Source organism: Dromiciops gliroides, chromosome 3, assembly GCF_019393635.1.
Source record: "Dromiciops gliroides isolate mDroGli1 chromosome 3, mDroGli1.pri, whole genome shotgun sequence".
NCBI lineage: Eukaryota > Metazoa > Chordata > Mammalia > Microbiotheria > Microbiotheriidae > Dromiciops > Dromiciops gliroides.
In genome coordinates this window covers 256,995,893-257,012,342 of record NC_057863.1, presented here as the reverse complement: position 1 = coordinate 257,012,342, position 16,450 = coordinate 256,995,893, and the positions used below count along the sequence as shown (strand labels likewise).

At 38.3% G+C, this 16,450-nt stretch overlaps 1 protein-coding gene across 1 annotated transcript in view; it reads left to right on the top strand.

The window, feature by feature from the left end:
• RIPK4 (receptor interacting serine/threonine kinase 4) overlaps window positions 1–16,450 on the top strand; it is a 70,158-nt gene that overhangs the window by 37,402 nt on the left and 16,306 nt on the right. The window contains exons 3-5 of the mRNA XM_043996248.1: window positions 4,651–4,799; window positions 6,313–6,362; window positions 11,304–11,462. Of these exons, the coding sequence (XP_043852183.1) occupies window positions 4,651–4,799; window positions 6,313–6,362; window positions 11,304–11,462 (358 nt within the window). The remainder of the gene's footprint in view (window positions 1–4,650; window positions 4,800–6,312; window positions 6,363–11,303; window positions 11,463–16,450) is intronic.

Here is a 16,450-nt window from a genome sequence, read left to right as displayed (position 1 = left end):
AGCTACCAGCATCTTAATTGGGTAGGAAATATTAATTGAGTAAGCAAGGTTTATTCCAACCCACAACATGGGGGAGCAGTTGAGGTATGAGTGAAAGCACAATCTAGACTGGAGAGAGTGACCAGGGAGGCTATTTTATCAGAAGGGAGGGCAGGTTTCAGTAGGTGCAACAGTTTGGAAGAAACAGGAAAAGAAAAGGTTTAAGATGAAAGTGAATTTGTTATCTATGGAGCAGGCATTCCAAAGAGCATAATGGAGGGAAGGTAGTTTTAAGGTAAGACACTGGCAGGATTGGCTTGAGGGAGGCAGGAATAAGGGAGTAGCCAATAAATGAGGACAGTCAATCAGTGAGTCAGTCAACAAACATTTGTTAGGCACCTACTATGCGCCCAGTGCTATTCTAATTGCTGAGGATCCAAAGAAAGGAAAAAGACAGTTCCTAGTTTCAAGAAGTCACGGTCATGGGCAGCTAGGTGGCGCAGTGGATAGAGCACCTGTCCTGGAGTCAGGAGTACATGAGTTCAAATCTGGCCTCAGACACTTAACACTTACTAGCTGTGTGACCCTGGGCAAGTCACTTAACCCCAATTGCCTCACTAAAAAAAAAAAAAAGAAGTCACAGTCAAATGGGGAAGATGCCATCCAAACAGATATATGCAAACAAGCTGTCTATGTGTGTGTATACAGGATAAATTTGAAATAACCATCAGAAGGAAGGCACTATAAGGAATTAAATAAATGAGAAATCTTCCTCTGACAGATGGGATTTTAGCTAAGACTTGAAGGAAGTTACAGGAAGGCAGGAAGTAGAAATGAGGAGGATAAGAAGTCTAGACATAGGACAGCACCAGTGAAAAGGCCCAGAGTGGGGAGATAGAGTGTCTTACTGTGAGAGGAAAAGCAAGAAGGCCAGTGTCACTGGATCTGAGCACAAGGGGGGAGGTGTAAGGTATAAAGAGAATGGAGAGGTAAAATGGGGCAGGTTGTTAAGGTCTTTGAATGCCAAGCAGAAGACTGTATTTTTGATCCTGAAGTTAACAGAGAGTCACTGCAAGTTTATGTGGGGTAACATGTTTAGATCTGCACTTTAGAAAGATTACTTTGGCATTTGAGTGGAGGATGAGCTGGAGTGAGGAGAGACTTGTGGCAGGAGGACCAATCACTAAGCTATTGCAGTAGTCCAGGTATGAGGTGTTGAGGGTGTTTACCATAATAGAGGCAGTACTAGAGGAAAGAAATAAGAATATACCAGAGATGTCACAAGAGTAAAATTGACAGACCTCACAACACATTGGATGGACAGAGGGTACAGGGTGGAGGAAAGTAAAAGAAAGTGAGGAGCAAGGAATAATAGCCTGTTTAACTGGGAAGATTGTGGTAACTTTGATAGAAATAAGTAATTTAGGAAAGGGAGGGGGAAGATTTGGGGAAAAGCTAATGAGTTCAGTCTGGGACATATTTAAGATGTCTGTGGGACATCCAGTTCAAGGTGTCCAAAAGGCAGTTGGTAATGTAAGACTGGAGGTCAGTAGAAAATCTGGGGCTGGATAAACAGATTTGAGAAGTATTAGCATATTGATAAGAGTCGAATCCATGGGAACTGAAGAGATTGCCAGTTGAAATTCTACAGAGGACAAAGTCCTATGGGACACCTATCTGTAGTGGGCCTGACCCAGATAAAGATCCAACAAAGCATAAGAAGAAAATAGGATGAAAGCCAAGAGAGATCAGTATCACCAAAAAATGTAGGGAGAAGAGTAAGAAGAGGGTGATCAACAGTGTTAAAGTCTGAGAAAGGTCAAGAAGGATAATTAAGAAAAAGCTGTGTGATTTAACAAGATACTATTGATAACTTTGTAGAGAGTAGTTATAGTTGGATGATGAGGTCAGAAATCAGATTGAAAAGAGGTGAGACAAATGAAAGTGGAGGCAGGTATTGTAGACAGCCTTCTCAAAAGAGAGGAGAGATAGAATAGTAGGAATGGCTGAATTAAGTGAGAGTGTTTTGACAATATTTGTATGCACTAGGGAAATAGCCAATAGGAGACGAGGAGAATTTGCAGATAAATAATAGTGGGAATGATAGAAGGAATACTCTGCAAGAAGTAGGGATGGAATGTGGTCATTTTTGCATGTAGATTGGCTAGGTGTGGTAAGGAGAAGGGCCGTTTCTTCTTGTGAGACAGGAGTAAATGAAGCCAGTGGTAGTGAAGGAAGGCATCTGGGAGATATTCATTGAGGAAGAGATTAGAAGAGGAAGTTTTTGGTAAATGAAATTTTAGCAGTGAATTATGAGGCAAGGTTCTTAGCTGAGGGTTTGGGGGAAGGGGAAACCATGTGAGATTTGAGAATGGATAAAAAGGTTTGGAAAAGACCCTGAGTGGGATAATGAATCAATTAGGGAATTGTAAAAGAATTGCCTTGCTATACTAAGGGACTATTTTGAGATTACATAGCATGAATGTATAGTATACCCAGTCAGTACAATTATCATGATTTTCTCTAGCTCAATTCAGCAGCACATGAATGGAATAATCCAAAGGTTTGGTGGGCAAGGTCTTTGACCAGATAAGGTGGCAAGGACTGAAGAGAAGAGGATAAGTAGAATTGAACTCATTCACTAAGGAGTCAAGAAAGGAAAGGAAGAGAGTGTAGTCACTGTGGGAGAGTTAGGCCTGGATTGGTGGTTGAGGTAAAGACAAAAGAATTTAGGGTTGAGAGGCAGAGGCAGAAGTCAAATGACTATACATTTTGATAAGGTAAAGGAATTTCAGAGTTCATAATCCTAAAAATGGAACATTCATGAGTGATGGCAAAATCGAGTAGAATTGATTCTGTGGTGTTTGTAGAAGTATAAATAAAGGAAATGAGCAAGTTGAGATATTCAGAAGTTAGGGTGCTTGGAGAAGTATCAATCTGCATTTAAGTCCTCCAGCATTAGGGCAGGAGTTAGGTGGAAGAAAACGACAATGAGCCGAGTTACTGAACTCATTCAGGAAAAGAGAGTCTCAGAGGCTGGTAGATAATAGTTAACAGAATTTTGATTGTGTGTTCCAACTCCTCCGCAACCTGGACCTGTGAGCCAAGGGGAATGATTGAAAGTGCCACCAGTGGTGGAAAGGGAGGCTATGTCAGGAGAGAGCCAGAAGATGAAAAGATTTAAGATGAAAGCAAGTTTGTTACCTAGGGATTGTGTGTTCCAGAGATGACGGTGGAAGAGGCAGATAGGGAACAGAGTTTTACAGCAAGCCATATGTACGTACAGCAAGCTAGTATGTGTCAGAAAAGGGTCTTGAACCAAGACCTTCCTGATTCTGGGGCCAGACCTCTACTTGGAGCCAATAGAATCTTGAGATTTGTATCAAACTTTCATTTTGGAGAGACTTCCCTGTCATAGTTGGAGAGAGACTGAGTTAGAGAAAGGTAAAAAGAAGCAGACTTATTTCCTGAGAGAACAGTACTTAATCTTGCAAAAAAAAAAAACCATAAAGAAAATTCTTGAAACTTTGGCTGGTATTGTGAGAAAGCTGAGTGGTGGAACTGTATTCTAGCAATGAGAAGTCATGAGTAGCAGTGATAGTGATGAGTCTGGCTATGATCTTTTTTACTGCTGAAACACTGTAAGTAATATTTGGTCTTTGTTTTATTGTTTAGCCAGTAGCACCAATGCTTCTTTAAGCTTAATAGACTAGAGGTTTTTATATTTAAATAAGCAATATTTCATAAAGGGGGGGAGTGTTCAAAGCTATTTGATTAATGAACTATTCCAGAACTAGTAAATAATAAGGAAATTTCTAAACATATATCCTTAGGATGATGGGAATAAGTATGGTAATGAATTAAGTAGCTGGCTGAGGAATGAGCAGCCCATCTAAGCTATACATGAAAGCATTTAGCCCTAAAACCCTGTTACATAAACATACATATGTATATATAGCAACCTTATTTCTGTGCTTATATCTATCAAGGAGTCTATTATTCTCTATTATTATTACAGCATGTAGCCTCTGGATAGGGAGAGATCTTAAGACAAATTATATTGATTTATAGGCCTATATGAGGCAAATGTAGTTTGAATTTTTGGTGTGTTTTAAAAGGCAGTTGAAAAACTGTTTCCACACAAAAAGCTTGCTTCTACTTGTTTGTTCACTTAAGTAGGCCATATTGCATAATCAGTTCACAATATTTCATGCTGTCAGTTTTTCATGTCATCCCTTTAATGGGGGGGGGGGGGAAGAGGTCATTATACTTCCATTGTTCATTTTCCATTCTGTCAGGCAGAATGACAGAAATGTGACTTCACAGAAATAAAATAATTTGCTATATCCTTTACAAGGTAACTTTTGACTATGGGGGAAAATGGATCATGTTTTGAATTGGAGTAAATTAAGCCTGCGTATATAGTTGATACCCTTTCAAAAATGAGAAAAAAAATCTTTAGGTGAGAATTATTTTATAGAAAGTCAACAGTAAAAGATGCTTTCAACTTGAACTTTTTAGAAGTACTTAAATGCTGCAAATGGAGATATTCTATAATTTGTGTTTAACATAGTATAACTGTTCTAAATTCATTACTTTATTAAGTATTCAAACAAACTCTATTTGGAATTTAATTAGTTTGCTTTGTTTGTTTGTTTGTTTGTTTTTCAGATTTCAGATTTTGGATTAGCCAAATGTAATGGCCTGTCTCATTCTCAGGATCTCAGCATTGATGGACTTTTTGGTACAATTGCTTACTTACCTCCAGAACGTATAAAAGAGAAGAGCAGATTCTTTGATACCAAACATGATGTGTACAGGTTGGTGCAAAAACTTCCTTTGCAGGGGCAATCTGATTGTTTGGGACAACTAGTTGAGAAATTCTTCCAGAACTTAATGAGTTTCTCTAGGAAAATGTCTGGAAGAACTTCCAAAGCAAAGGTTTGGTCCTTTACTTATGCTAAATAATTATATATTTACTTCATGAATCTAAGTAAAAGTCATGTCTGCCTAACTTCATTGAGGGACTTTTTTTTAGATTATGGTTGGCTTGGAAGGGCATGGAAGATTTTTCTCTTTTTTCCATTTTAAATTCTGCTTAGCTGCAGGTGAAAAATATTTAATGGTTTGTGGAAGTGCCAATTAGAGTCACTTGTGTTACTGGGCTGACAAGTTATGGCATTTTTTCGAAGATCTGGCATTTTCGCAAGCTGTGAAATTTGTTGCTTTAAGTGTTTGTGGATATGCATGCATACAGCTGTCCAGGATGTGTTCCTTCTTTCTAGTATTGTAGGAAGAGTTCTTGATATCTAATAATACTTTGTACAGTTATTTTAATTTGTTTGGCATTTTATTTTCCCCCCAATTACATGTAAAAACAATTTTTAACATCCATCTATAAACCGAGTTCCAAATTCTCACTTCCTCCCTTCTCTCCCACCCCTACCCTGCTTTGAGAAGGCAAGCAATTTGACATAGGTTATATATGTGTAGCCGTGCAAAACATTTCCATATTAGTCATGTTATACAGTTATTTTAGATAAATAGATGTGGAAATGTATATGTATTCATTCAGTGGAATTTCATAGCTATTATCTGTCCTTTTTCCTTTCTCAAAAACGGATGGTTTTAATTACCCTATACTCTTAGGAAAGGGAAGATAAAAAGAGAGAGTATTTTCGTTGATGTTCTGATCCTTAGCAAAGAACTGATTGACTTTCACTTTTTACTTTTCTACCAATCTTTGTGGAAACATTTTAAGAACGATTGATTCTTAGAACTTGGTTGACTAGTTTGAAATCGTTTTTGTGTGTGTGTTCTTAGCTATATTTTTAAATTGTATCTCTGTTGATGCATTAGACTTCTGATACTAGTTACAGCTTACAGAATTTGGGAGTAAAAAAGATTTTCTCTGTTATTTCAAAATTTTGTGGTTTAACTTTTGAAATTACAAATCTCAAATTCCTATATCCTGAGTATTCCCTTTCAAATTCTTCTCAAGTTCCAATGAGACTCTTTAACAACTAACGTGATGGGCCTTACTTCTATAGCTATTGTCAGCTCAATCCATTCTACTTAGATTTTTGGCTCCTTTTAATGGACATTTGATGAGCCTTTGATTTAAATGGCTTGTATTAATTTTTTTAAGTGAACTAAATGTATGCTAAGTTAACTTTATTTAATGAAAATTATTATGGACAAAGCTCTTTTCTTTCAAATTCTAGATTTATTCTTTCAGAACATGTTTTACCCATGTAACATAGTTACTGAGCCTGTTCCACAAAGATTAAGCGAATGAGGCAGGCAGCTCATGAACACATTTTTCTTTTTCAGTTTTGCCATTGTTATCTGGGGAGTACTCACACAGAAAAAACCCTTTGCAGGTAAATGAAATTTTTTCTTTGTGTTTGAATTTGGTATTTTATATGCTCGAACATTTTAAAACTATTTTCCAAATTATTATGCTTCCTTAATTGTGGAACAATACATATGAAGTATCTATGAATTCCTTATGATGTGTATGTTCTTTGAAAGAAACAGTGAACAGTGGAAGAGAGATTAATTTATGTCTCTTCTTGGGGCCTCGGACTCACCTACCAGACCAGGAATTGATTATACAAATCTTGAGAATTTCAAGTATGCTAGAGAAAATAAATTGCTTCCCCGCCCCCCCCCACCACCATTCTGTAGAATTTTTCATTTCTGTATAAGGAATTATTTGATAAAACATAAATTGTATTTACTACTTGGAGTAGAAATATGGATCAGTCATTCTGTGGCTTGTGGTTTTTTTGTTTTGTTTTGTCTTTAAGTGAGGCAATTGGGGTTAAGTGACTTGCCCAGGGTCATTATGGTTTTAATGTAGTCTTTCTTACCTACCTAGCATCCTAAGAATTAACATTTAAAATAAATGAGGGGGGCAGATAGGTGGTGAAGTGGATAGAGCACCGGCCTTGGAGTCAGGAGTACCTGAGTTCAAATCCAGCCTCAGACACTTAACACACTTACTAGCTGTGTGACCCTGGGCAAGTCACTTAACCCCAATTGCCTCACTAAAAAAAAAAAATTAATAAGATAAAATAAAATAAATGAGAGAAAAAAAGTCTTTCAGAACATTACAAGTTAGAGATCATCTTGGCAATTAATACTACTAATAGAAAGGACTTGATTTCTAATGTTTTTGTTTAAACAAGAAAACATTATTCATCTTCCTATCACCAATCATCACACATCCTTTATAGGTTTCTTTCCCAACCCACTTGTTTTAATTAACTACAATCAATATAGTCATATGGTTTTGGATGGCAGAATACCAATCTTTTTATGTCTTGTATAGATGACAGCTGAAGTTCCAGGTACATGAATGTAAATGTCAAGAATAAAAGGTCCTTGTGTTGGATTTCTGTGAAGAGACCACAGCAGAAAGCTGAGATTTTATCAGGCAATCCAGAGTTGGAAATGCTTGATGTTTTTGTGATCCCTAGCAGTGTAATTTAGAGGGTGTCTCAAATATTAGAACTTGGATATTTCAGTAATCAATAAAATAGTGAAAACAGAGGGAATCTAGGTGGTGCAAGTAGATAAATCACTGGCCCTGGATTCAGGAAGACCTGAGTTCAAATTCTGCCTCAGACACTTGACACTTACTAGCTGTGTGACCCTGAGCAAGTCACTTAACCCTCATTGCACCACAAAACAAACAAACAAATAAAATAGTGAAAACATACTTTTAAAGGCTGAAATTACACACAATTCTGTATGAAGCTAAATGAATTACTAATAAGAGAATACTGCCACTGATTTTAAACTGAGCAAATAATCCAAATCTTCAGTGATGTACTTTAATGCCTTTTTCAAAGAGCTCACCTTAGGCTGTAAAGTCATATACTACCATGTCAAAGTCGGCTTCTTTGTGTTAATTATAATGCCAATCACAAAGTTATCAAGACTGGAATCATACCAGAGTTACACCTTTCCCCAACCTGAAGTTTGTTTCTTCTAGTGCTTACCCTCCCCACAAATTTACTTGTAAATTCTAGCGTATTGCTTATCTACCATTTTATAGTTGAGGGATCAGGCAGAGAGAGAGAGGTAAAATGACATCCTGCTGGTCACACAAGTAGAAAGTAGTAAACAGAAATTCATACACAGGTGCTCTGGCTCCAAATTCAGTGATCTTTTTGCAGCATAGCCTTTGAAAGATGATTAGCAGCAGTCAGAATCCCATGGCTTCCAATGGAATAATATTTATGGGTCATCTATGGGTACTTTTCATCCTCAGATTACCACTTAAAACTTTTCTCTTGCTGATTTGATAAAGAAGAGGCCTTGTCCTAAAATTTCCTGCATTTGTGTCCCATGTCACTGACTTGCATTAATCAGTGACTATTTAACAATTAAAGCTGACTAGATCAGGGGTTCTTTTTTTTTTGGTGAGGCAATTGGGGTTAAGTGACTTGCCCAGGGTCACACAGCTAGTAAGTGTTAAGTGTCTGAGGCCAGATTTGAACTCAGGTCCTCCTGAATTCAGGGCCGGTACTCTATCCACTGCGCCACCTAGCTGCCCCTTAGATCAGGGGTTCTTAACATTAAGTCTATGGATATATTTCAGAGGGTTTATGAACTTGGGTGGGGAAAAAAAATTACTTTATTTTCACTACACTGAAACTGAAATTTAGCATTTCTTTCGATTATGAATGTAGACAATAAACATCCCAAGAAGGGATTCCATAGGCTTCACCAGACTTCCAAAGGGATCCAAAAATAGGGACACAAAGAAGAGATTAAAAATCCCTGGGCTGGATGAATGCGGATTAAATGCTCAGCTAACTAGTGATATAGAGAAGAAGGAGAATAGGAAGATATTTCCTATATTTTTATATGTCCTATTGCCCTATTAATTGAAAGTACAAAATTCTTCAATTTAATTAATTTTTTAAAAATCTTCCCATTTATTTCTGATTCTAGTTCTTCTGTTCTCCAATCCATTCTTCACTCAGCTGCTAAAATAATCTTCCTGAAACAAAAACTCTACCACAATATTTCCTTGTCCCAAAATGTTTACTGGAATAAAATATAAATTCTGTAGTCTGGCATTTAAGGCTCTCCAGTCCACTTCCAAATTCCTCTCCAAACTTACTCTGCATTACTTCCTTCATGCACTCTTTTTTTTTTTGAGGGCCAATGAAGATTAAAAGACTTGCTCAGGGTCACACAGCTAGTAAGTGTCAAGTGTCTGAGGCCGGGTTTGAACTCAGGTCCCCCCAAATCCAGGGCTGGTGCTCTATCCACTGCACCACCCAGCTGCTCCCTCTTCATGCACTTTTTTTTTTGGTGGGGCAATAAGGCTTAAGTAACTTGCCCAGGGTCACACAGGTAGTAAGTCTCAAGTGTCTGAGGCCGGCCGGATTTGAACTCAGGTCCTCCTGAGTCCAGGGCCGGTGTTCTATCCACTGCACCACCCAGCTGCCCTTCATGCACTTTTTACAAAAAATGTTTTATTGATTTTTTTCCATTATCACTATTACTTTTCACTGACTACCACCTCCCATCATAAAGCTCTCCCTTCTAAGTACAGTCAAGCAAAATACATAGACATATCAGAAAATGTATGTCTCACTCTGAAACCTTTAGTTCATTTTCTCCTCTGAAGTCAAGAGTAATCACTACATTGATCACAATTCTGTTTTTGGACATGTTAAATTTGAGATGTCTACAGAATAACCAGTCTGAAATGTTCAATAGGCAGTTGGTAATGCAGAACTGAAATTCAGGAGAAAAGCTGAGTGAGAAAATATTGAAAGAAAACAGGAGCAATGGATCAATTCTTGGGATACCTGCAAGTAATGGGCAGGGCATGGGTAAAAGAACTATTACAGAAAACAGGTAGAAAGGGAAACAAGAGAATACAAAACCCAAAAAAGGAAATAGTATCCAAAAGAAGAAGGTGGTCAACAGTGTAAAATGCTGTCAAGAAAGATAGGAATTGAGGCAGCAGTTAAGAAATCATTGGAGGGGCAGCTAGGTGGCGCAGTGGATAGAGCACCGGCCCTGGATTCAGGAGTACCTGAGTTCAAATCTGGCCTCAGACACTAAACACTTACTAGCTGTGTGACCCTGGGCAAGTCATTTAACCCCAATTGCCTCACTTAAAAAAAAAAAAAAGAAATCATTGGAGAATTTGGAGAGAGTACTTTGCTGTGAACTATGGGCTTGAAAGCCAGATTGCAGAGTTTAGTAAAGAGTAAGAAAAGAGGAAGTGGAGACACTGAATGTAGATGACTGTTACAAAGTAGTTTAATAAAGGAAGTCAAGCTGTAAACTAGCAGCTAGCAGATAGAGTAGGATCTAGTCAGAGATTTTTTTTAAAGGATGGTAGAGATATGACCCTTTTGGGAGGCATTAGGGAACAAACCAGTAGATGAGGAGAGACTGAGGGTTAGAGAGAGAGTGAGGATGATGATGTGGTCAATTGATATGTTGGAGGAAAAGAGAAGAAAGGAGATCAAAGGAATATATAGAGTGTGCGGCCTTGGCAAGCTGGAGAGCCACTACATTATTAGAGACTATGATGAAAGAGGAGGATTTGTTGAATTGCATATAATATCACCTCCATTAAAATCATTCTTCTCTACTATATTGTATTGTGGACATAAACTTGGGTTCTTTTAAAGCTATGTTCTGGCAGATACTGTTAAAGGGTAAAGGCTTCAAGTATTGCCCTAGTAACCAATTGTGACTGTCACTAAAGAACAAATGTAGGTAAATTCACAGTGAGTCATCACCAACAGCTTGATCACTGGTTGACAAATAGTTTTTTGTCACAATGCCCATCTTTTGGTGATTAAATCAACAATTTATTAAATGCCTACTCTGTATCAAGCATTTTGCTAAGTGCTGGGGAGAAAAAGAAAGACAAAACAAAAGTCCCTGTTCTCAAGGAGTCGACAGTCTAATAGAGGAGACAACATGCAAATAACTATGTGCAAACAAGATACATACAGGGTAAATTAGAGATTATATCAGAGGGAAAGCACTAAGATTAAGGAGAACTGCAAAATGCTTCTAAAAGAAAATTAAGTGAGGAGCTGCACAGTGTAAGAATAAGAGAACCTTGAGAGAAGCCTAAGAGCAAAAAAAGGGTTAAACAAAGATATATGCAGCACTATGGAAAATTTTATTTCCGTGACAGTTCTGTTGACAGCTTAGTAATCTAAATTTGATAGTTCTCTACTTTTTCCCATAGTTATCTTTTTACCCTAGAGATAAAAAATTCTCCTTCATTTAATTAGATCTGCCATAACTTGTTCATCTTTACTTTTCAGATGAGAAAAACATTCTGCATATTATGGTAAAAGTAGTAAAAGGCCATCGCCTGGAGCTACCCCCCATTTCCAAATCTAGACCTCGTGCCTGTAATAACTTGATTAGACTCATGCAGAAATGCTGGCAGGATGATCCGCAAAGTCGGCCAAGTTTTCAAGGTAATGTGCTACCTGGTAATATAGCTATTGTTCATTTCTCTTCACAATGTTATTCTTTAATTGCTCCATTAAACTTAAGGTGACAAAGTTCAGAGCGCAAAATAGATTCATAGGGACCTTGGAGGTCATCTGGTCTGGTGTCTCATTTTACAGATGAGAAACCACAATGTGTTTGAATTGGTCATGCAAACTATACAATACAGCTAGTCAGTCAACTCATTCTTACTAAGCATTTACTTATGTACCAGGAACTTTGCTGACTGCTGAGAATACAAGTAGATAGAAAAACAGTCCTTACCCTCAGGGAGCTTACATTCTAATGGGAGAAGACCACTCATTTAATAAAAGGAAGATTAAAGGAGAGGAGGGAAACAAAGCTACCCGTTTAGAGTGGGGGAGAAAACCATAGTAGAAGTAGTAATAGCCCAGAAGGTTTCCTGTAGTAGAATTAGCCATAGCTGGCTAGGTGTGCTACCTTTAATGAAGGCTCTGGGACAAGACATCTAATCATGGGAGAAGCCACAATGGCAAAGGCTACTTCCAATGTGTCCATTCCAGGGCTTAAGAGAAGTTTCAGTCAGGATAGTAGAGGAAGCCTGGAAAGGAACAGAACATAGTGTAGTCCAAGATTGGACCTGGATGAAAATGTTAGCTAAGGCAGCAGCATAATATTTTGATTTCCAACACCTAAAACTAAGATACTAGATGTAAAGGTCACCCTAGCTGCTAAGTGCTGGTTTTGGCAGAGCAAAAAAGACTGCCTTTGAACACCTGATGTTCTTGCATGAACAAATTATAAAGAATACTGAAATAATATTTGGCACAATGGCCTTCTTTATGCATATCCTTAAACTAAAACTAGTCTTGCTCCTTTGAGGAAGGGATTATTTTAAAGAAAAGAAATCTTAAATAAGGAGGGTTTTGATTTGTTTCATTTTAAGGCAATTGTGTTCAAAGATAGTTCTTTTTCCCTTTGTACAAAGAATACTCAACACAGAAATTGAATGGAGGCATATGTGACTTTGGTGAATGAATAATTCATAATAATGCTTATGTGCTAAGATCTATGCTCACCACTGAGGATACAGTACAAAAATATAATGGTCTCTGCTTTATGGACCAGGGCTGGAAGTAACTTTCTTTTTTTTTTTAATTTATTTAATATTTTTCCCCAATTACACAAAGTCAAGTAATTTGATAATAGGTTGTACATGTGCAAAGCACTTGTCTATATTAGTTATGTTGTAAAAAAAATAACAAAGTTTAAAAAGTATGCTTCAATCTGCATTCATACTCCATCATTCTTTTTCTGGAGATGTATATCAGTTTTCATCACAAGTCCTTCAGAATTGTCTCAGATTATTGTATTGCTGAGAATAACTAAGCCATTCACAGCTGATGATCCTACAGTATTGTTTGATACTATGTACACTCCTCTCCTGGTTCTACTCACTTCCCTTTGCATCAGTTCATGTAAGTCTTTGTATATTTTTCTGAGAGCATCCTGCTCATCATTTCTGTTAACGGCACAATAATATTCCATCCCAATCATATACCACAACTTGTTCAGTCACTCCCCAAATGATGGGCATCCCTTCAATCTCCAATTCTTTGCTACCACTAAAAGATCTAATATAAATATTTTGAATATAAAGGTCCCTTTCCTTTTTGATTTTATCTCTGGGATACAGATTTAGTAGTGGTATTGCTGGGTGAAAGGGTATGCCTGGCTTTATAGCTCTCTGGACATAGTTCCAAATTGCTATACAGAATGGTTGAATCAGTTCACATTTCTACCAACAGTGCATTAATGTCTCAATTTCCTTATATCCCCTCCAGCATTTGTCATTTTTCTTTTGTCATATTAGTCAATCTTATAGGTGTGGGGTAGTAGCTCAGAGTTGTTTTAATTTGCATTTCTATAATCAATAGTGATTTAGATATTTTAAAAAATGACTATAGATAGTGGAAGCTAGGTGGCGCAGTGGATAAAGCACCAGCCTTGGATTCAGAAGGATCTGAGTTCAAATCCAACCTCAAACACTTGACACTTGCTAGCTGTGTGACCCTGGGCAAGTCACTTAAACCCCATTGCCCCACAAAAAAAAAAATGACTACAGATAGCCTTTATGACTTTGTCTGAAAACTGCCATATCCTTTGACCTTTTACAATTGGGAAATGGCTCTCATTTTTATAAATTTTATTAGTTCTCTGTATATTTGAGAAATTAGGTCTTTATCAGAGATAATTGGTATAATTTTTTTCACAGTTATGACTACTAACTTTATTTCCCTCCATCATGTTTCACCCCTGTTTATCCTACTCTCTCATTCATGTCACACCATTTATCCTCAAAAATGTTTTACTTCAGGGGTAGCTAGATGGCGCCACTTAAAGCACCAGCCCTGGATTCAGAGTACCTGAGTCAAATCCGGCCTCAGACACTTGTCACTTACTAGCTGTGTGTCCCTGGGCAAGTCACTTGACCCCCATTGCCTGCCCCCCCAAAAAAGTGTTTTACTTTTAACTACCACTTCTCCAATCTGTCCTCCCTTCTATCAACCCCTCTATCCCAGGTTCTCTTATCCCCTTATCCTCCTACTTTCCTATAGGGTAAGATAGATTACCCAACTGAGTGTTTGTTATTCCTTCTTTGAGTCAGTTCTGATGAGAGGAAGATTCAAGTGCTCCTTGCTGACCTCCTCCATCTGTACCTCTACTACAAAAGCTCTTTTTGTGCCTCTTTTATGTGAGATAATTTACCCCATTCTGCCTCTCACTTTTCCCTTCTTTCAGTGCTCCCAGTTTTTTTATCATCCCTTAATTTTATTTTTTAGAGATCATCACATATTAATCAACTCACACATGTGCCTTCCATCGATGTAATATTCCAATCCTTTAATGTAGAAGCTGCTAAATCTTGTGTTATCCTGACTGTTAAGGCTCTGTGATACTTGAATTGTTTCTGTCTGTCTGTTTACAATATTTTATCCTTGACCTGGGATCTCTGGAATTTGGCTCTAATATTCCAGGGAGTTTTCATTTTGGGATCTTCTTCAGGAGATGATTGATGGATTCTTTCAATTGTTATGTTATCCTATGGTTCTAAAATAACAGGGCTGTTTTCCTTGATAATTTCTTAAAAGATGGTGTCTAGGCTCTTTTTAATCATGGTTTGCAGGCAATCCAATAATTCTTTTTTTTTTTTTAAGTGAAGCAATTGGGGTTAAGTGACTTGCCCAGGGTCACACAGCTAGTAAGTGTTAAGTGTCTGAGGCCGGATTTGAACTCAGGTACTCCTGACTCCAGGGCCGGTGCTCTATCCACTATGCTATCTAGCTGCCCCCAATCCAATAATTCTTAAATTATCTCTCCTGGATCTACTTTCCAGGTCAGCCATTTTGCCAATGAAGTAGTTCACATTTTCTTCTATTTGTCATTCTTTTGATTTTTTTTTTTAATTACTTGGGTAGGGGGGTGCGATGAGGGTTAAGTGACTTGCCCAGGGTCACACAGCTAGTAAGTGTCAAGTGTCTGAGGCTGTATTTGAACTCAGGCCTTCCTGAATCCAGGGCCAGTACTTTATCCACTGTACCACCTAGCAGCCCCCTGTTTTATTGCTTTTTGATGTCTCATGGAATCATTAGCTTCCATTTGTCTGATTCTAATTTTTAAAGAATTACTTTCTTCATTGAACTTTTGAACCTCCTTTTCCATTTGGCCAATTCTATGTTTTAAGGAGTTCTTTTCTTTAGTGAGTTTTGTATCTCCCCCCACCCCATTTGGCCTATTCTGGGTTTTGTTTTTTTGGGGGAGGGGGGGTGTTTGCAGGGCAATGGGGCTTAAGTGACTTGCCCAGGGTCACACAGCTAGTAAGTCTCAAGTGACTGAAGCTGGATTTAAACTCAGGTACTCCTGAATCCAGGGCCAGTGCTTTATCCACTGAGCCACCTAGCTGCTCCCTATTCTGTTTTTAAGATGTTATTTAAGGTGTGGTTGGGGAAGACCAATACCCCTCGTATAAGGGCTACAGAGCCCTTTTCAGGGCTGCTTTCCACCTTTGGTGTCTACCTGATTCACCCACCTCTCTCACCTGTGGATCCGAGAAGCTATAGCATGCCCAGCAGTTCCATTCTGGTAAATCATTTGGACAGTTGGGCTAAACTAGGTTGAGGATAACTGAGGCATCTCAAACCCTTCAGTGAGTTGGGGGGAAGGGTGTCTATTCCAACCATGTTTAGAAGACTTCCCCCAGTGGAATGAGCAGGTAAGGACAGTTAGTTCTAATAACTATGAAGGTGGCTGAAGCAGGAGCTGTGGAGCGCTTAGAGCTTGGTTAGACATTGAAGGCACAAAGGTTATTCACTGCATTCTGGCCATCACTAGTCATCCTGACTTTTGTCCTGCCATTAGATTCTGATGACTCCGGAAGAGAAAGTGACACCAACAACTTCGCCCAATTCTCCTTCACTTAAATCCAATTTATTTCTGAGTCAAAAGACATCACCCCTACTATTTCCCCATTTTTACTCACCTCCAAGTTCTGTGGCAATAGGCAAATGACAAAGCAGCAGATGTAGATACACTAGGAGCCCAGGCCATAAGGTCATCTTCTCACTGAAATGATGCAGCAGTGCAATTTGGCAACCCCCTGTGTGTCTCAGCAGCCTTTTAAGGTCTACACTATTCACCTCCTGGCATAAGGAAGGAGGTAGAAAAGGGGTCCCAAAATCTTTTCCTTTACTCAACCCTGGTCTGCTTACCTCAGCAGGGAAGGATCCCACCCTACATGTCAAAACACACACACACACACATACAGGTAAAAAAACTTTTGCAAAGGTGATTCCTCCAGAAGGTGTGCATGCTTATGGAGAGCATGACATCCAGTATTCCTGAAAAACAAGCAGCAGTTGTTGCAAGAGAACTCAGCAGATATCACATCCAAATAGCAGTCCTGAGTGAAACAAAGCTGGCAAATGAAGGCCAG